General features: G+C 47.8%; 2 protein-coding genes across 3 annotated transcripts in view; both read right to left on the reverse strand.

Annotated features, from left to right (window-relative positions):
- The window catches only part of GCN1 (GCN1 activator of EIF2AK4), a 52,541-nt gene extending 39,816 nt beyond the window's left edge, over positions 1 to 12,725 (reverse strand). For both annotated transcript variants that reach the window (XM_031442795.2, XM_031442794.2), the window contains exons 1-9: positions 12,688 to 12,725; positions 8,411 to 8,513; positions 5,422 to 5,485; positions 4,788 to 4,919; positions 4,162 to 4,270; positions 1,378 to 1,476; positions 1,151 to 1,285; positions 253 to 321; positions 16 to 124 (exon numbers count right to left, since the gene is read on the reverse strand). In XM_031442795.2, coding sequence (XP_031298655.2) covers positions 16 to 124; positions 253 to 321; positions 1,151 to 1,285; positions 1,378 to 1,476; positions 4,162 to 4,270; positions 4,788 to 4,919; positions 5,422 to 5,485; positions 8,411 to 8,513; positions 12,688 to 12,705 — 838 coding nt within the window. In that variant the 5' untranslated portion in view covers positions 12,706 to 12,725. The remainder of the gene's footprint in view (positions 1 to 15; positions 125 to 252; positions 322 to 1,150; positions 1,286 to 1,377; positions 1,477 to 4,161; positions 4,271 to 4,787; positions 4,920 to 5,421; positions 5,486 to 8,410; positions 8,514 to 12,687) is intronic.
- Positions 12,726 to 13,881: 1,156 nt separating this feature from the next.
- RPLP0 (ribosomal protein lateral stalk subunit P0) lies at positions 13,882 to 18,206 on the reverse strand. The gene is made up of 8 exons (XM_010998646.3): positions 18,073 to 18,206; positions 17,708 to 17,809; positions 16,600 to 16,775; positions 16,399 to 16,486; positions 16,128 to 16,274; positions 15,834 to 16,019; positions 14,875 to 15,015; positions 13,882 to 14,121 (listed from the first exon to the last, which is right to left on the reverse strand). Exons 2-8 carry the CDS (start codon positions 17,759 to 17,761, stop codon positions 13,954 to 13,956), a joined length of 960 nt encoding a protein of 319 aa, XP_010996948.2. The 5' UTR covers positions 17,762 to 17,809; positions 18,073 to 18,206; the 3' UTR covers positions 13,882 to 13,953.
- Between the last annotated feature and the right edge of the window lie 2,476 nt (positions 18,207 to 20,682).

The raw sequence follows: 20,682 nt of genomic DNA on the forward strand, positions 1-20,682 counted from the left end.
TTGGCAGCAACCTACTTTCAATAACGTTCTCTGGACTCCTCAGTAAGGACTTCTGTATAATGGGCAGCATCAGATCCTTAAACTCCGAGTGGGACATGTACCGGAGCAGAGGGGCACAGTTATCCTATAAAGAGAAAGAAGTCAGGCACCAGTCCTTGCAGGAACAGACTGAGAATAAAGGATGGTTCTGAGTCACAGAATTTCAGACGGGATCCAGCTTGTCCAGCTGAGTAAGGGCCACCACTCACTCACCAGCAGGTACTTCTGAGGCTTCACTTTGCTCATCAGGATGTTCTTCATGTAAAAATCCAGCAGGGCACTCTAGAGGACACAGAGCCCTGGTCAGACCTTGACATCCTGAGGTGTCTAAGGGACCCCTGTGGGAGCACTCCTAAAGAACACCAATCAGTGCCCCAGATGCCATGGCGTCAAGCACAGAAGGCCAGTGGTCATGCTATTCCTCATCTAAAAACCTTCCACAGCTTTCCATGGCTCCCGGGATCAAGTCCAAGTCCTTGGCATGGCTCACAGGCCTGCCTACTACCTGCTCTCACCCACACGCCCTCCTCTACCTTCCTGCCTGCATGCTGCTTTCTCTGCCCCAGATGCCCTTCCTCGCCTCTTGACCTTTCTTTAAAAGGTCACCCGTTTCTTTAATAGGTCACGCCTATTCACCCGTTAAATTCCCTCATGAGAGATGTTTTCCCTGACCCACCGCCTAAGTCAGGTTCCTGCCACAGAGTACCCCAGCCTCTTGAGCTTTTCCTTTGTAGAGTGTCTCACAGAGACAATCAGACGACGATCTGTCTAATGGCAGCCTTTGCGGACTCAGTCCCGCCCGGGCAGAGACCACAGCTCCCCTGTTCACAGGCGTGTCCCCGACACCTGGCACAGAGCTTGGCACCAGCCAGCTACTCAGTGGTGGGTAAATAAATGACTACATAACCAGGCAAGTCACTGTCTCAGTAACTATGCCAGGATTCACTCCAAGCCAGAACTGGAGGGAAACTTTCCAGCTCCTCATATTTCATATATCACTGTGAAAGGCCAGGGTCTCAGGTGAGAAACCAACAAACTTCAGATGAGGCCAGCAGCTGGGGCAGCAGGGCAAAACAAATTCCCCGTCCTTCCCTCCAGTCCGTCCACCTGCCTTGTGCCGGTTGACCATGTCCATCTCCTTGTGGCTCGTGCAGAACTGCACCAGCAGCCCCAGCATGGCTGCGTAGTTCTGGGTGGGTTCTAGGCTAAGAATGGCTGACAAGTACTGTTCCACCAGCCCAGGATTCTGAAGAGGAACAGATAAAGCAGGTGTATCAGAAAGCAGTGAGGGTGGCGTGGAAGAAGCAATGCCCGCCACCCCCTGCCACCTCCTCTCACCTCCTTCCACAGCTTGGTGAGCTTCTTCACAGCACTGGCCACAGCGTGCTTGTGGGAGCCGCCCAGCACCTCCACCAGGAGCAGGCACTGCACCTCCACCTGCCAGGACAGGGAGCAGCTCAGGTCCAGATGTAAAACGGAAGCAGAGGTCCCATGGCCCTCACAGCCTGCTTAAGACCTTCGTCAGGCCCACCAGAACCCAAGGTCTCCACCAGGTCTTCTCACTCAACTCCAGACAGATCCCCTTCCCCCCACTTAGCCCTGTCCTGGAATTACATCTGTTCACAAAAACGCTTAGTTAATAAATATTTGCTGAGTACCTACTATGAGTCAGACAATGAAAACACATGGAGAACAAGACAGGCATGGTCCTTGCTTTCAATGCACCTTATAGTCCAGAGGGAGAAAAGGATACTAAACAAATAAACACACAGATGAATGCATAATTGCAGCGAGGTAAGTGTCATGCGGGAAACAGACAAGCATTCTGTTTCACATAGTTCTTCCTCTGCCTTGACTTTTCCTTCATTAATCCCACAAACACTGAACGCTAACTAAATGGCAGGCACTCTGCTAGGCACTGTGGATAAAGAAGTGAAGATGGATATGCTGATCCTGCTTGCAGGGAGCTCACTGTCCAAACCAGACTGAAGCTCATAATAGGTAGTAATTAGAAAGCTTCACAGAGACCATCTGTGCCACAAACACCCGAGGTGAGCAGTGTGGACTGCCACCCTGAGAAAAAGGGCATGAAGAATCTGCCAAATTCCACTGGCACGTGTATGAAGTGGCAGATATACAACGTTATTTATGGCAACATTTTTTTATAACAAAACACTGTAAGCAACGTAAATGCCTATCAGTAGAGGACTAGTCATCTATACTGTGGAACAGCCACTCAAAGGACAAGTAAACAGTCATCAAGAATGAGAAACTCTTTATACTACTCTGGGATAAATTCTAAACCGGGTTAAGAGGGGAAAAAAAGGTAAAAGAAAAAAGTTTGCATGTATGCTATCATTTGTAAAAAAAACAAACAAACCTATTTAGCCACTTACACAGAGAATGTATCTGCCCACGTAAGGAACTAGTAACAGGGGAATCTAAGGAAGGGATGGGAACTTAACCGGTATATCTTTCTATACCTACTGAATTTTTAACCTTTTTTAAAAAAATTATTAAAACAGCTTTTCAAGCTTGCTGGTGTCACATTCAAACCTATACTGCTGTTCCTTCTTCCTGGAATGTTCTAATCCTTCATCTGAGCATGGTTTGTTCTTTCACATCCTTCAGGTCTCTGGCTCAAATGGTACCTCCTCTGAAGGCCTTCCTCCCACCAACACCCTCCACCCACTCTCTCTATCCTCCCACTTGCTTTTCTGCTGTGCGACTTTGCATCTTACCATTTATGTGTGGACCTGTCTGTTGCCCACCCTCTCCCCAGGAGGGTAAGCTCCAGGAGAGCAAGGTCCTCTGTCCTGATCCCTGCTTGAACCCCAGCACCCGGCAAGTAGGAGGCCCTCAACAAACAATTAAGTGACTGAATGAACTACAACCCAAGCAGACGGTCAACATCAGCAACAAGCAAAGGAAATACCCAGACTCAAGAGACAGAAAAGACACTATGGTCTCAAGCTCCTGATGCATCTCGTCCCATAAATACAACACTCCAGGGCCGACCCTCCGGCTCACTAACCCACAAGCATACTGATTTACCCTGAGTAACAGCTATCGGAATTCATCAGGGATACAACAACGAGGCAGCCCATGATGAACCATCTAACAAGGAGGTCTTTTGGTAGCAATGACACCCTGGCTCTAAAGCTGGGTTTCCAGCAGATGCACTGCCTGTGAGGGTTCAGTGTTCTTATCCTTCCATCAGTTGCTGGTGGCCGATGCATGGGCATCCCCAGAAACATGCAGGGTAAGCTCCCAAGGACGAGGCCGTCAATACGCCTCACCAGCTGGCTGCTTCAGGTAGAGGTGCCGATGGTTTCCTAACGCTGCTCCTCTCTTACCAACACAGCCCTCTGCAAGTTTCCACAGCCTTTCCCACCGTTACTCAGCCCATCTTCGTGACAACTCTTTGAGGTGGATGGGTAGGTGGTACTTCTTCCCATTTTGCAGAAATGGGAAACAGGCTCATAAATCAGGTTCTTGGCCAAATCTCATGGCCAAGAATCAATTGCATACCAAGATCCTCAGACTCTTTTCTGCTTAACCATAAGACCATTTCTCTTGCCCTCCACTAAGCATATCCAGACATTCAAAAGGACTTCCCACCCTGGCCTCCTGGGCCATCTCTGGTTAGCAGGCATGCTGAAAGGCAAGGCAGGGAATGTGGGAGGAGCAGGCACAGAATGCGGGGAGAGAATTTAAGGATCAAAGCACAAGGCAAGAGTTCCACTTCATTAGCCAGAAAAAAACAAAATGAATTCATTATTGTATTTTCTGGTTTCCTTGTTTTCGGTCGTCTCCCCAACTCTGGCCCGTACATCTTCCACACAGGCCATGAAGGCAGGGACCACATTTCTCTTGCTCATCACTGTCTTCCCAGGGCCTAGCACCAAGCCTGACACAGAAAAGCTCAAAGATATTTGATCAACAGATGAATGTTTTTATGCTGCAATCACGCCCATCTACCAAAGTCACACACCTCAGGATAACTCAAAGTGCCTGGTCACCCTGCACCGAGAGGAGGACTGGCCAGACAAGGTGCTTAAATATGGCCCAGCTCTGTGCAGAGAGCTGACCGGCATGACTCCAAAGACCCGGGGAACCTACCAGTTTGTTCCAGATGTCTCCTTGCCGCTTGGCTCTCGAGGAGAAGACAATGCGCACCAGTAGGCAGGTCCAGGACAGGGCCAGCAAGGCGGCCGAGCCACTGCTCTTACTGAGAGGGGAGGAGAGGGGAGGGGAGGGATGAGTTCAGAGCTGCAGCCTCCATCCTGAGGACACATGCTCACTGCAAGGCCCAGTCTGGTATGTAGGACCCTGCACTGACCTACAACTGGGCAGAACTGGAAACCTGTTCCCACACATCATCTGGGACAATTCAGGACAAGGAGTACAGGCCCGGTCAGCCAAACGCCCATCTGTTAGCACTCACAACTATAAAAACCAAAGGATGGTTTCCCCCATTCAGCGCCTGGTGTGCATTTGGTTTCTCCTTAAAATGGCCTTGCTTCCACTGGTCTCCCAACCCTGATCCTTAGGAAAGTGGTCTCTCCACTGGGCCTGACATCTAGCTTCTCCCTCCCCATTCAGAAGGCAGACTGCCGGCGCCACTCAGAGTTGCAAAGGGGAAAGAGATAGGCATGTTCACACATGCTCAACGCAGCTCATCCGCACCAGCTTTTCCCGAGTAGGACTCCACCAACCCCTAGTGGGCCACCACCTTTACCTCTTACCTGGGTACACCTGCTTTGGAGCCAATGCCTGAAGACTGCAGAGAGTGCAGAAGGTTCTTAGCAGTGGCTTCTGGCTGGGCCTCAGCCAACTGCTGGATGGCTGCCTGCAGGGCCCTGCGTGAGGCTGCATCTCTAGGGCAAGGAATGAAGGGGAAGGTGAGTATGTGGACTCGGGGCAGGGGCAGGGAGCTTAGGCCAAGTGCCAGTCTTTCTCAGGAAAATCAGACTGTACTCTATTCTAGCGGGTTGCAGACGACAGGGTTAGGAAGTAACTGGAGAAATCTACCTCATCCTAGAGTTCTGGAAGCAGCTAATAAGAGCAGATGAAACATTAATGCTGCAAGGGCAACATCTATAAACTAGACCAAGTGCTTTTACATGCATGACTGACGACAGACTGAGCACTGGGAGCAGCAGGCACTGTTCCAGGAACTTGATACTGACTAATCACCACTTATGAGATAGTTAATGACATCATCCCTATTCTGCAGACGAATAAACTGAGGCACAGAGAGGTTAAGTAACTTGCCGAGGACCCAGGCAGTCTGGCTCCACAGCCTGGGCTCTAACCACTACCCTTTACCACCTCTCTGCACAAAGTGCTCCAGGCACTGGGCCTTTGGCTGGGACTCACCTGTACCGATGCAGGGTCAAACAGAATAACTTGCAAAGCCCTTTCACTGCTCCCTCTGGCAGATCTAAAACCAAAGGTTACACAGAGATTAGTCAATAAAAACTACTTCCTAGGCATCTGCTTGAGCCAGGCATTCTGCTGACAGGATCTCTGGCCGCCGGACACTCCCCATACGTTTGAGATAGAACAGGAAGATGCAATGACAAAACAGGACCGTAGAGAAGCAGCTGGTACAGGAAAACTCTCAGGCAGACATTTGTTAAATGAATGAAACGGAGGCCTCTTCCTCAAGACTTAACACGCTGTCGAGTGAAGGTGCCAGACGACTAGAACTCGCCTGCTTCTTGATCTGAGCACCGGTTACATGGCTGTGCACAGGCTGAGAACAATTCAGTGAGCTGCTCACTTAAGGTATGTGCACCTCCCTTTATGTACGATCTAATAAATGGTTTTAAAACATAGGACAAAAATGAGAGTACTAGGAGGGGTCAGAAGAGGGAAGAACACCTACAGGGGCGTGGTGCCGAGGGTTTAAGGACACAGAAGCTCGGCCTAATAGATGAGCTGGCTGTGGGAAAATGGAAAAAGAAGAGCATGTGTGCTGAATGGTGGTAACTACATGAGCAAAAGTGCGGGGGTGCGAGTGCACAATGCCTATTCAGGACCCACAAGGAGGAGAGGTAACACCCAGCACTTAATCAGTGCTCACAAGGCACGAGATGCTGCTGCTCTCAGCATTTCACACACATTAACCTGAGTCCTACCAGGTGGGTACTGTGGTTGAGCCCCTTTTTAAGACGAAGAAACCAAAGCAGAAGAAACCAAGCAGGCAGGCCGAGTGAAAGAGAACTGCGGTGGAACGACAGTGATCCACAATGGAGCGGACCTGTGCTGGGTTCGCCCGCCAGGCCGGAGCCCGCAGACGGAGGGAGGAGGGTCTGACGGGAGGGATGCACTCTGAGTGTCAGACAGACCAGCACAGGTGGCGCCAGGAGCAGGAGGCCCACGAAGGGCTCGCACAGGGCCTCACGCTTCAGACACCCGGATGATGGGGGGATCTCAGTAACTGAGACGGCGCCAGGAGACAGTGGCCAAGGTAACAAGAACAGCTAAGAGACACTGGGAGTGCAGCCAGGCGCTGTGCCGAGTGATCCCTCCACGTTCTCATTCACTCCTCCCGCTTGCCCTCTCCACGCTCAAAGCAAGGTGACAGGCTAGGACGGTGGAGGACCCTGAACCAGGTCCCGCGGCCCATGTGGCAGAGCCATGGCTAGAACGCAGAGCCCTTCACCTCTGACTGCACCACAGGCCCGTGACTGGAAGGATCAGGCACAGCACACATCGCATCTGTGAGTCTCAGGCTTCGCGTGCTGGGAGCCAGGACTGAGGACAGCAGCAGAGCCGCGGAGGCCTCAGGGCCAGGCTGGGCTGAGCCCAGCTGACCACCCGCATCCAGGGCTCGAAAGCTCTGAGAAGCCCTCAGCTCCTCGGCCTGGCAGACAACATCTCACCCCACCTTGGACGGACCCACCTGGCAACGTGCTGCCCTAACAAAGAGGCCAGAATAATTATCACCATGTGAAGGCTCCTCCTCAGACCCAGAAAATTAGAAAATTGAGAACGAACAATCTCGTTAACTTCCTCCAATAATTCAAAGAACTTGAGGAACTTGGATGTTCCTCCAATCACATCAAAGGCTACTAAACATTTTACAAATATAATTCACCCTGAATTGTACAATTTCAAGGTGACTGAAGAGTAAAATCACCCTGAAAAGGCCCTGAGTAGTTCATAAACTTCACCCACACACGTTAATCCCCTTAATCCGTAAATGGGGAAAGGGTAGCACTCAGCAGTTACTGAGCAGGCAGTCCGTCACTATGGTTCAGTCTGCACAGCCAGCATCTCATCACGTGGTACCATTCTACCTAGAACCCTGTTGAGAAGTGACCAGAAAGACTTTGGAAGGTGCCATAAAACTCATACACCAAAGCATTAATGCACAGGAGAATCTCTTAGAGGTGCACAAGCAGGGATTTACTTAATGTACACACAACTTTAACAAGCTTGGGTATGTAACCAGGCAACAGTAGATCAGAAGCAGCAAATGAGAACGTGGGTGAGACACTGGTAGGACGTAGGCTCTTTACTAATAAGAAGTGAGAGCTGACAGACAGGGAGGCCCAATTCTATGCCGCCACGACTCTCAAACTGCAGCCAATGCAGGAATCACCCGGGGGGCTTGTTAAAACCCAGATGCTGGGCTCCACTCCCAGGGTTTCTGAATCTGAATTCCTGGAGTGGAGCTGAGAATTTGTATCTCAAACAAGTTCTGTTTGAGATGCTGCTGCTGTTGGTCTAGGGACCACACTGTGAGAACCAATGCTGTATAGTAAAAACACACCAAAAGGAAACTCAGCAACTAATGAGGATTTGTTGGATGAAGGAAGACTAGTCGTGAAGGTCCCCAAAGGTCTGTCCCTTGGTCATGGTATGGTACCAGGATAACCACATGTGCTTGGCAATTCCCAAAATGTGCTGCCCAAATCCTGAGCAAGTTTTTGGCAAAAAAAGAGGTTCAAGGAAAGCACTGGATTAAAATTTTACATCCCCCAAATTTATATGATATTGGAATCCTTTACAACCCAGTCACTTGTTATCACCTTGTCCACGGAACACTGACTGGGAAAAATGGTGTCCCAGGTCAGAAAGAAAATGTTTTCGCATCCAGTAAACTATTTAAAAAAGACTGTTGGTATCTTTTAGAACTATTTCCAGTCAAAATAGTTAAAACTGTGAAAAGGCTCAGCACCTAGAAAGATAATCTTTCTGCCAACCCAACTGTTTGAATGCACACTGTAACGTGCAAATATAGAAAGCAAAGACAGAAGTTGCTGTGAGGGGACAAGAAGGCCATGGTTCTAAACAGAGACCCCAATTTAATTTGAAATGAAATTGTCTCTAGGCCACGTGGACAGAAAATAAATACCTTTTCCGGCAACACATTTCCCCAGTTCACTGAGGATTTCTCTCCGTTCCTTCACGCTGGCTGTTGTCACCTTCCCTGCAAAACGCTTTAGTGTCTCAGAAACCTGTGAAGACCAAGCCCACAGAAAGAATTTCACCAGTCAGACTGCAATACAACAGGAGAGAGAAAGAGAGCACATGGTGGGGAAGAGGGGCACAGAATTCAGTGAAGCTCTCTTTAACCCAAGGTTTCTCAACCTCCACACTCCTGACATTTCAGGCTGGACACTTCTTTGCCGTGCGGGCTGTCTTCATACACTGCAGGGTTTTGAGCAGCGTTCCTGGCCTCTGCCCACCGGACACCAGGAGCAGCACCCCATCCTCCTGCTGCAGTTGTGACAATCCCATTTGTTTCCAGACACTGTCAAACGTCTCCTGGGGGACAAACTCACCCCTAGTTGAGATGTACTGCTTTAATTCAATCAGGCAGCTAGTCTATACACCTCACTTAAGTTTGGAATAAAAGAGGCAAGGGAAAAGGCAAAACCCTCAGGACAAAATATCCTTTGAGAACTACGCAAAATCTAGGGAGGGCTGAGTATGTTCCTTTTATATTACCTCATGTAAACCTCCCGTAAGGAGGGGTATCCTGGCAAGTCATAAGCACAGTTGGCTACATGGTAAAAGGTTATGAAATTGAATCCCAGCCCTGCCTCCTACCAGCTGTGGAAACTCAGTCAAATTATGTCACCTCCTTGGTCTTCCAGTTCCCCATCTGCACAATGCAGGTAACAGCACCTACTTCAGGACTGTTTTGGAGACTAAATGAGGCAATTTGTATGTAGAGCATTTACTCCCATCCTGAGCACAAAATTGGCTACTACTACTACCAGTAAGCATTCGAAGTAGGCACTGTATCCCCATATTACAGGTGATGAAGAAACTGTGTCCCAGAGGGGAAGCCACTGCTCAGACTGGAGCTGAGAGCCGCAGCACCTGCATTTCTGAAACTAAATCTGAAACCAATAGGTCTTAAAACTGATGCTAACAAGTCCTTAGCTTTCAACCACCATCTGCGTTACCACAACTGCATCCCGTGCATGGGAACATAAGGGTAAGAGCCAGAAAGAGGGGAAGTCTGCAAATATTCCTGAAAATCTGCTCCTGAACAATATTCTACAGGCTACAAAGTGGGCAGGGCACAGACATAAGACCAAGTGACTAACACCCTGGTGCCACCACCTTTTCCTTTGGTGGGTATTTCACGGACAGGTTTTATTAGTAGAATAAGACACAAGAGTGGTTCAGTGTTTACATTATATGCAAACAGTACTCAACTTCTGTTTAATAAACTATGTTTACTCTCCTGCACCCCTTTTTTTTTTTAACTAACCCTGGAGTTAAATAATTGCCCATTCCCTCTTCACCTCAGTTTGCCTTGTTTTATTCAATCCTGAACTTTCTGCCACGTCTAAATCTCAGTACATTTAGGCATATCGGGCATTCTACTAAATTCTACCTTCCAGAAGAGACCTCTCCTGGAGCTCTCTGATCAGCCCCAATTTGGCAGGTGATCTCCTACAGCTAGAATGAAGTTTATCACCCTGAAAATGTACTCTTTTTTGGGCTTAGGTGAAGCACATTCTCCATCTTGTGAAGTCCTTGCAAGTGTGAAAATGTTTTGGCCTCATACCTGAAGTTTGTCTGGATATAAAATTTCAGCTTGAAATTTTCCTTCAGAATACTGAAGACTTTTCTCCACTGAGTTCTAGCTTCTAGTACTGTTGAGCACCCCAACACCATTCTGCTTTTTTTTTTTTCTTAATTGAAGTACAGTCAGTTACAACGTATCAATTTCTGATGTACAGCACAATGTCCTAGTCATGCATATACATATATATACCCCATATATGTTTTCTTATTCTTTTTCATTAAAGGTAATTACAAGATATCTAACATAGTTCCCTGTGCTATACAGAAGAAACTTTTTAAAATCTATTTTTATATATAGTGGCTAACATTTATAAATCTTAAACTCCCAAATTTATCCCTTCCCACCCCCTTTCCCTGGTAACCGTAACACTGTTTACTATGTCTGCAAGTCTGTTTGCCATTCTGATTCTTGATCCTTTGTATAAAACCTGATTCCCCCCCTGGAAACAACTGAGATCTCTTTTTGTCTAAGGTTCTAAAATCTCACGTTTATGTGCTTTATTGTGAGTCTGTTTTTACCCATTGTGTTAAGCACTTTTGATTTGAAAGCATATCCTTCAGTTTGGGGAAAGTTTCTAAAATAATTTTGTGTGATGACACTGGACCTCCTACACTTTTGTGTGATCCTGTTTTCCACTCTCTAGAGAGAAGACTTTCCGTCTTTTGCCAAGGTAGAGAAGACAGCTGGGGATGTGACTGCATTTGAACTGAGCCCTCCCCACTCACCCTCACTTCCAGAAGTTACCTGACACCACCAATCCCCATCTGTCTGAGATGCTACAATGTAAATCAGGTCAGTTTCTCAGCTTTCCTGTTGGCTTAGGATTCATTTTCTTTGGGTTTACCAATTATCCCTTTCTAGTTTCTAAAAGTTTTCTGCTGTTGTCTGCTCCCCGCTCTCCCAATTCTTGTGAGATTATTTTCTTCAAACCCTTTACTAGTTTTAGTGAGGCCTGAGGAGATAGCAAAGATAGATGCATATATATAATCCAACCTCTACCCAGAATTCCCACAGAACTGTCTTTTCATGACAATATTAAATTCCTGGCTATAGTTCCTCTCCAAAAGATGAAAGAGCTTTTCAGGTTCAAGGCACTTCTTTTTTTCTTAATCAGAAAATGAATGTTACCCAATGGGGATGCTGTCAGAACAAAACTGAGGAAGAGCACACTAAGATCTTTCCAAGAAGTCATTTGTTGGTGACATCAGATGCAAACAGCTTTAAATTTCACAAGTGTCTCTAGAGTAGCACTGTCCAGTAGAACCTTCTGTGACAATGAAAATGTTCTTCTGCACTTTACAATGCAGTAGTCACTAGCCACATACGGCTACTCGTGTACTGATATGTGGCTAGTACAGCTGAATAACTGAATTTTTAATTTTATTTAGTTGTAACTAACTCAAATAGCCACTTAGCTATTAATTAAGTGGCTACCATACTAAACAACACAGCTCTAGAGTTTTTTTCTTTTTTATTTGTTTTTATTTTCTTCTTGTCTTTTTTTTAATGTTTCTAAAGAGACTTTTGTTGTTTTGGTGGGGGTTTTCTGCATCTGAGTTTTAATGTTACACATTCAGCATGTATTCTCCCAGTTCCTTTCAAAATACCCAACAGATTAAGCTCTTCTTTCCAGGATTCACTGTAACAAACCTGGAACAAATTACCAGCCCCATCCCTTGCACAGGAAACTCGAGATACACAACTTTGGAATGCTCAGGTTAAGGGGTCATTCTCTGGCCTCAGGGGCTCCATGTTAAAATCAATTAATCTCCTCACTCTGAATACCCAAGTGAGCCAAGCTGTCCTTTAAAGACCCATTTCTTTTTCCTATGATGTCTTTTCACCCGAAAACACTCACAGCTCCAAACAAAGCTACGTGGAGGAAAAGGGTTTTCCTAAGTCCTTCCCTGAACTATGAGGTCACAGGTGATAATACTCGGGGTGACAGAGGACTCTTCCTGGATTGCGACAGTTCTTTTATCTAACGCTGGGCCTAATAACAACCATCAACGTACATGGACTCCTTACAACAACGCTACACAAGTATTAGTTTAGCCCCATTTTATGGATAAAAAGACCGAGACTTGGCGGGGTTAAACTTGCCCAGCGCCTTATATAAATTGACAAATTGGGGCTCAAACTCCGATGTGTATGACTCCAAAGTCTATATGCTCTAAGTCCCTGCACATAGTAGGTGCTCGAGAAATAATTTGTTGAATATAAAGATTAAGTAAGAGTTGGCGTTGGCCCGAGCTCACAGACAGAGAGCTTCGGAGAAATGCAGCAGAGACTGAAAAGGGAACTTCTGCAACTCCACGACCGGGGAGGGTCCGCCGGGGTCCAGCTGCCAGGGCCGAGGCCAGAATCCCTGACTCCTCCAGCCCGCGGTCGGTCTGCGCCGCCCGGGGCCGGGGGCCGGCCCGGACTCGCGCCCGTAAGGGACCGGCCCGAAGCGGTTCCCGGGCCGCTCCCTCCGCAGCCGCCACCCCCGGGTCCCCTAAGCCAACGGCAAGAACGGCCCTGCCCGACAGCCGCGCTCCGCGCCCAGTCGCTGGCCGTATTGGCCTCGCAGCCGCTCTCCTCACCTGCGTGTCGGCCGCCATCCTGCCGGCGCTGACTCCGGAACCGCTTCCGGAGCGCTTCCGGGTCAGAGCGCGGGCCCACGCGGCAGGGCGAGGCCTGGAGCCTGCTGTGCCCCGGAGCCTGCTGGGGCCCGGGGCCTGGCGCCCCCGGGCGGGACGGCGGCCGCGGCAGCCCAGGCTCCGAGGCGAGCAGCCGGACCCAGTGCCTGGGTCTGCGCCGGGGACTGGCACGGCCCCCTCCCCAGAGCCCAGCCCTCGACCCCGGGGCCCCAGTGCCCTTCTTAGCCTGGCCTCGTGGGAGATAAGGGTCCCTGAGGGTTTGCAGTGCGGTGAGATCTCCCCGCAGCTCAGAACCACGGGTGCGCAGGTCCAGCCCAGACCCCCCCCACTCCCCGCGCCTTGTGGTCCCCTCCTGAGCGAAGCTCATTTTAGAGAAGTGGCCTTAGATGTTTCCTAGAGCTTCCTAGATGGCAGGAACTGAACTCGGTAAAAGGGAGGCAGTGTCTTACCCTGTTAGTTTGTACCCCAGCGGTGGACAATGAGGATTTTAAAGCAGGGTAGACTTGGCAGTCAAGGGAGGATTCTGGAACTGAAGGAGCCTGCCCAGGGACAGCTATTTGAGCCAAGGCCACGGGGTGGGAGGCCAAGGGAGTTGGCTTCATGGTTCAGGTGTTAGAATTTTGTGTGCAGACTTGCCAACTCTCTTAAGGTTTGAAGAATACGGCCTGCAGAGCTCAGTTGTTGACCCCATAACAATGGCTTTCAAACGTTTGAGACCTAGCTACAAGTACATGTACATCATGACCCAGTCCTGGTAAGTGAAATATAAAATCCACACCACCTACCCGTTCAGCATCCATAAGTGTCACCCGTTTTATCTCCTTAAGTGTCACCACCTACTTACGAATTGGATCATTACCCAGCTTGAAAAACCCTTACAGCATTCATCAAGTGTTTATCTCAGCTGACACTAAGCCTACTCAGTATCTTGGAGGGACCCAGGCTAGTGGCCTGATGATCACGGCAACAATTCTAGTTTAATAAAAATACAGTTAAAGCTGGGTCTAGAAAAAGTATAAAAGTAGATAGAGGACACCCAAATGCCAACTCCAAGCAAAGGCCTGATTTTACCATGGCCTTAGCTTCTAGCATATAGTACCATGAACCTCAAAATGCACAAAACGAAGGGCCCAGAGATTTTTGAGAGAAATTAAGCCTTTATTTCCTTGTTTCACAAATAAAGCTGGCCGTTTTGGCCGCTTTTGGTGATTAGTCAAAGAGACCAAATCCCATGTCCTCGTCCGACTCCTCTGACTCTTCCTTTGCTTCAACCTTGGCTGGGGCTGCGGCGGCGGTGGCGGCAGGAGCAGCAGTGGTGGCGGCAGCCACGGGGGCAGCAGCCACAAATGCAGATGGATCAGCCAAGAAGGCCTTGACCTGAAGCAAGGGGGAAAGTTCATGGTCAAAATAACTTTCTATAACCCCTATGACCCACAACCCTTCAGCCTTTGTGAACTCTTAGTTTTAACAGCCAACTTCCATGGAAGTGACCGGGCAGGACAGCTTAGGTGTGGCCTGGTGAGCTTAGGCCCAGCTCTTACCCATTAACTAACCCCTCTTTAGGTCTCCTGTAATTTCTTAAGTCCAAGACACACCTCCTCTGCCCACTACACCCAACCTCTTAAGTATACAGTTGCCCTCTGCATCCGTGGGTTCCACATTTGCAGATTCAACCAACTGGGGATGGAAATTCGGAAAAAAAGAGAAAAATTCCACAAAGTTCCAAAAAGCAAAGCTTGAATTTGCTGCACAAGTGCAGCTATTTACATAGCATCTGCATTGTTTTTTTCCCCTAATGCAAATGTCTTGCTGATTATAAAATTAAAGGGCAAACATATTTTAGACAATAAAACATGTTCAATAATACTATCACTCCTCCTCCACATAGCACTTACATTGTTTTTACAACTATTTACATAGTATTTACATTAAGTATTGTCTAGACTTACTTGAGCCCTGACTTTGGTATGGGGGGGGTTGTGTGACCCTGGAAGCAATCCCTCGTGGGTAGCAAGGGACAACTATATTCCTAAAAATATCTGCTACGTTAAAAAGCACTAACTCAGCAGGCTGCTATTTATCCTCCTGCCAACTATCAGGTCTGCTATAGTTCTGGTGGATTCTTTTTACCTTTTCAGCAAGTGGGAAGGTGTAATCAGTCTCCACAGACAAAGCCAGGACCCGCTTGTACCCACTGATGATAGAATGGGGCACGGACGCCACAGTTGGGTAACCAATCTGCAGACACACGCTGGCAACATTGCGAACACCCTGTGGAAGGAGGGGGGGAAATATCACATTTTAGGTGACAAATATCACATTGTCTTAGAGACAATGAAGTCCAAGCAAAGCTCAGCAGCATGCAAGACTTCCTAGGTTAGCATCTTAGTCACACAGGACACTTCAATTCACACCAAATGCTTCTGGCAGGAAAAGAGACAGTAATTTGTAAGTCCTTTTTATCCTTACTCTTAACATGTGCATTCCCTATACCATAATGGTTGGCATTCACTTCAAAAGCCACCGTTTTGTGAAAATAAACGTAACTACTGCATTCCAAGAGAGAAAAACATTAAATTAATTCCAGATATAAATTTCATCCACTAGTAAGATTTCCAAAAAGTAACTGGAGTTAAGAGTATATACAATTGCAATCCTTCATTTGTCTAAGAAAAATGGATTTATATCTTCTATTACCTTTTTGTTAATTAGAAGGTTTTCTAGTTCCTGGGAAAGAGTCCATCCTCCCAAGATAGGATATTTGGCAACATTTATGTATTAACTATCCTCATTTTCCTTTCTCCTTCGACTCATTGACACATTCAAAACCTCACGTTTTATTGTAGGCCCTGGAATAATAGCCCTTACTATGTGCCCAGCTCTGTTCTAAGGCTTTTCACCCATTAATTCATTAAATCTTTCAACAGTCTTATATTGTTTCTGCCATTTTACCGATAAGAAAACTGAAATAGATTAAACTGTCCTTAGTTACTACACTGCTAGTCAGATGCATGGGCAAAATTCAGTCTGAAGCTAGACATGCTCTCAACTATCCACGTAAGGAGGGCCTGGAATAGGCAGCCATGTACCTCCAGGAAACGAGAATGCAGAGTCTCCTCTGTGATGTCAAGCACTTCGGGGTTGTAGATGCTGCCATTGTCAAACACCTGCTGGATGATCAGCCCAAAGGAAAATGGGGAGATGTTCAGCATGTTCAGCAATGTGGCTTCGCTGGCTCCCACTTTGTCTCCAGTCTTAATCAGTTGCACATCACTCTGAAAAACAAGGCAGTTGTCAGTTAACACCAGGACATCCAGCAGGTCCACGGCAGCGAAGCCTCCACCCCTCACCTGGCCGCCTCTGGTTAAGACAGGTCTACTCACCAGGATTTCAATGGTGCCCCTGGAGATTTTGGTGGTGATGCCCAAAGCCTGGAAGAAGGAGGTCTTCTCGGGCCCGAGACCAGTGTTCTGGGCGGGCACGGTGACCTCACACGGGGCTATGGCACCGGCACGGGCGGCAGCTGGCACCTGAACAAAATAAAGAAACCATGAGAAGTCTTTTCTCCAGAGACAACCTGAGAACGGTAAGCTTTGCTTTTAAGGAGCCAAAATTAATTATAAGATCTCTCGGTCAACCTGATTCTCCCCTTACCTTATTGGCCAGCAGCATGTCCCTGATCTCAGTGAGGTCCTCCTTGGTGAACACAAAGCCCACGTTCCCCCGGATGTGTGGCAACAGTCTGCAGACAGAAGTGTACGGGGAGATGGTCACCTTTCAGCACCACTCCTCTCCAGGAAAAGGGACAGGGACACTGAGAAGAGCGGACAAAGATGTCCAGGAGGATGAACTGACTTCTCCAGAGCTGGGTTGTTTTCCAGGTGCCCTCGGATGGCCTTGCGCATCATTGTGTTCTTTCCCATCAGCACCACAGCCTTCCCGCGGAGGGACATGCGGATCTGCTGCATCTGCTTGGAGCCCACGTTGTCTGCTCCCACAATGAAGCATTTTGGGTAATCATCCAGGAGTTGCTTCACAAACAAGCCAGAAACAATGTTTCACAGGAGGAAAGAAGAAAAAGATCGAGACACCAAATTCCACAATTTCCACCTCACTCCCTTTCCTCTGTGCTTTTTGAAATGACTCAGAGATTAGAACAATCCCTGAGGTGTCACAGCGCCAGATTTGTCAAAGAATTGCTTTCCGAGTATGAATGGTGAAAATTAAGTTTCTCCATTTAATCCCAAAAATTCAGATGTAACTTTCATTTTAACTTTTCCCAATTATGAGGCACGTTTTTGATTCCCTAAAATGACCACGTTAACAGGAAAAACAAAACTACCTCAAGTAAAGCTAGATTTACAGCAGGTCAAAATACAACATTAAAATACGAGAAAACGATGCTTGTAGAATCTAGGTTTCAGGTATATTAAGTCTGTGTATCTGAAAACCAAGATAAATGAGGAAGAATATAGTGGACTAAGCTCCACCACACAGCTTAAGACTGAAGAGCAGCATGACTTAATGGTCTGCTATTCCGGGCAGAGAAGACCCACTTCAGGGCCATCCAAAATAAAACATTCACTGAAAGTTTAGTTTCTTGACTGATAGAACCTAAATATGCAAACAACTCGTGTCTTTATAATGAATCACTCCTTGCCTCAGACCTTCCCAAAGACGGAGGCAGAGGACTAAAAGCACGATGAGGGTTATTTGGAAGCCGACAGACTTGGCTGTGAATGCTGTCATCTTAGGAACCACTGAACCTACCTGAGCCTGATTATTTGCAACAAAGGGAGGGGGAAGGGCGCAGATCTCGGGAAGTTGTGTAGATTAAATGAGATTTGCCTAAAACAGCCTAATTTGGTAGCGATCAAGCACTCAGCACATGGCAAGCTTGTCCCTATTAGTGCCCAGGGCCGAGGCGGTGGTGGAAGGTGGCCGGGACCCACCGCGCACTTACGATGATCTTTAGGAAGTAGTTGGACTTCCAGGTCGCCCTGTCTTCCCTGGGCATCACGGCGGTGCGTCAGGGATTGCCACGCAGGGTTTAAAGACGATGTCACTGAGGAGAGAGAGGGAGCTCAAGACACCCTGACACCCGTCCCCACGGCACGGCGGGCTCCAAACCCAAGGCCCACGGGAGCAGGCCACGTATCGGCGCCCGCCGGCTGGGCCCCAGGCTGCAGCTGCCGCCGGCACCGCCACCGGGTCCCCAGGCGGAGCAGGCCAGGACCCTGAGGTCCCAGAGAGCCCCCTAAAGAACCCCCGGAGATCCCCATCCTTCCCGCCGCCAGTCCCTGGTGAGACCAAACCGGACGAACGAACCTCACACGAGGACGCCTGGCGAGAGAAGGCCCGCCGGGCAACGAGCATCTTTTATATGCGAACGAAGCGACCAATCAGAAGCCGCGGAAAGCGCCCTCGCCTACTGGCTGACGCCAACGTCTGTCTGAAGAAGCCGAACTGATACTGACAGCCATTGGATGGTATCGCTGCCACTCCAACCAACAGGAAACTGCCTTTAAACAAGCTAGTTAAGGAAGGCGCTGCTGTGTGTTGGAGGCGGCTTTTTTAGAGCTGCCTCCCTCTGCTGGGCCGGAGCTGCCCTCGTGTAGGAGCTAGAGTTGGCAAGCTGAGGCCAGGTTTCCATCTGTCACCTGGCCAAGTCGCAAACTAAAGAGAGTTACTTGGAGCTAAGAAATAATTACACATATTTTAGAAACAGAATGGTCTTCTGGTCTCCTATACAGTTTTGTTCTTTCCCCTATGGAAACAAAGGCATCCTTTAAAACCTAAGTCGGATCATTTCCTCATCTGCTCAGAATTCTTGAAAGGCTCCCCATTTCCCTCCAAATAAAAAGCCTAAAACTTAAACTGCCTACAAGGCTTTCCATGATCTGCCCCCCACCTTCACCCCTATAATCTCATCTCTTATTTGCCTGCCCATTCCCTTCCAGCCAGATGATGCTCCCCTTCAGGGCTCTTGTACTAGCTACTCCCTCTTTTCGGAAGGCTTTTTGCCGATATCCACAATTCCATCAAGTCTTGACTCAAATATCACCTGCTCGAAGCCTACCCTGCTTGCCCCATTCAAAATTACCCCCAAAACCACTCCACTTCCCCCCTTACTGTTCTGTCTTTTCCGTAGCACTTACACCTTATTACACACTGTGTAATATGTTGCATTATCTCTCTCTGCAGAATTTTTTGCCTTGTGCCTGACACATTGTAGGCATATAATAAATATTTACTGAATGAATAGATGCAGGGTTTGCAGTCAGAGAACCTGGATCCATGTTCTTGTTCTGCCCCTTGCCATATCTGTCATCTTAGGAAATGATTTCACCCTGCTGACCCTCTGTTTCCCTTTCCTTATCTGTAAAGTGCAGATAATAGTATTCACATTCTCAAGTTATGAGGATTACATGAGAAATGTGCTAAGACAACACAGTTCCTGGGATCACTAGATGTCAGCTTATTTTATATACCTTTTTTCAACACTCAGACAACTGTGCTCTATCAGTAAATAAGGTTTTAATGAATGAGCTTAGATTCTAGGGCAGATTGGGGGTTTCTCCCTATCTCCACCCGTTTCGCTTGACCAAGTTAGAAATCTCAGCATTGTGCTTTCAAGCCTTCTAGTGCCTCCAGTGATGAGCCTGTTTAGAGACCTGCTGGAGTCCATTACTGCTAAGATCTCTTTTTAGTGACAATCTGTTACTGCATGCTCAGCATTGTGCTAAGTACTTTGTGCACATTACCGCTGTTAATCTTTACAACAGTCCCCTGAGGAGGTACAGTATTAGTATTTTGGTTTCATCGATAAAAAAAAATTCACAGAGGTTAAATAATTCACGTGAGTCTCTCAGCCAGTAAGTGATAGCTTCAGAACTGAAATCTAGGAGCAGGTTCAAAGCCCATGGGCATCACTCTGCTCTACAGTCCCTTCTAAACCCTGACGATGTCTCCCGCCAAATGCACTTTTCTGAGTATGTACATACTCATGTAGTAACTTCCCAAGGACATCCTGGCTCTGATGATATAAATATTGTCTGTAATTGTAGTACATCAATATAATGGAATACCATGAAGCCAGTAGAAAATGCTGCAGGTCTATATTTATTGACATGGGAGAATATTCACAAAGTGCAGTTGAGCTAAAAACAAAAAGACAAATGTACCACATTCATTTATATAAATAAATCAACATGGCTGGAAAAATTATCTCTGGATGAGGGGGTAAAGCTAATTTTCACTTCTGAGCTCACTGGGATACGGTCAGGGTTTAGACTTAAAAGTCAACATGCAGCCTTTGGAGGATCATCCCAGTAACAGGGAAACTGAAGCTACAAAGCTGTCCATGAAGTTCTTGAGGGCCCAGGACTGGAGTTCTGGCTGACATGAGTGAGGAAGCATGCAAATATGGACATGAACACCAGGGGGCAGCTGAGACTCATCCTCAACTGTAAGGACAACCACCTTGAACTGGGAAGGTTCTACGTCCAAGGTGTGGTGCACACGTGGCAGTGGTAGTGTCTGGTCAACCTAGGAACACAGGAAGAGACAAGCCCTGTGTTCACATCCTGTCTCTGCGCTCACTCAGAGGATTGCCTTGTGCGCATCAGCTTCCTTTTTGAAATTTGCCCCATCGGTGAGCGTAAGGCCATCCACAGGTCCCTATGAGGATGCACTCAGCACACCCACGGGAAAGTGCAAAGGGCCGGGCCTGACCCACACAGGGAGCCAGGAGGACCTGTGACCACAGACATCCCTGTGGGGCAGGGATCCCATTCCCAGGGCTTTTTGCTTCAAGTAAGAGAACTTCAATGATTTACCCTCAAACTGTGGTCCTTGTGAGTCTGGGGAGGGTTTAGTCTCTCTTCTAGAACTAAGCTGTTATCTTAGACCAGAAAGAAAAGGCACTACTAGCACAGG

Source organism: Camelus dromedarius, chromosome 31 (assembly GCF_036321535.1).
Source record: "Camelus dromedarius isolate mCamDro1 chromosome 31, mCamDro1.pat, whole genome shotgun sequence".
In the NCBI taxonomy this organism is placed as follows: Eukaryota; Metazoa; Chordata; class Mammalia; order Artiodactyla; family Camelidae; genus Camelus; species Camelus dromedarius.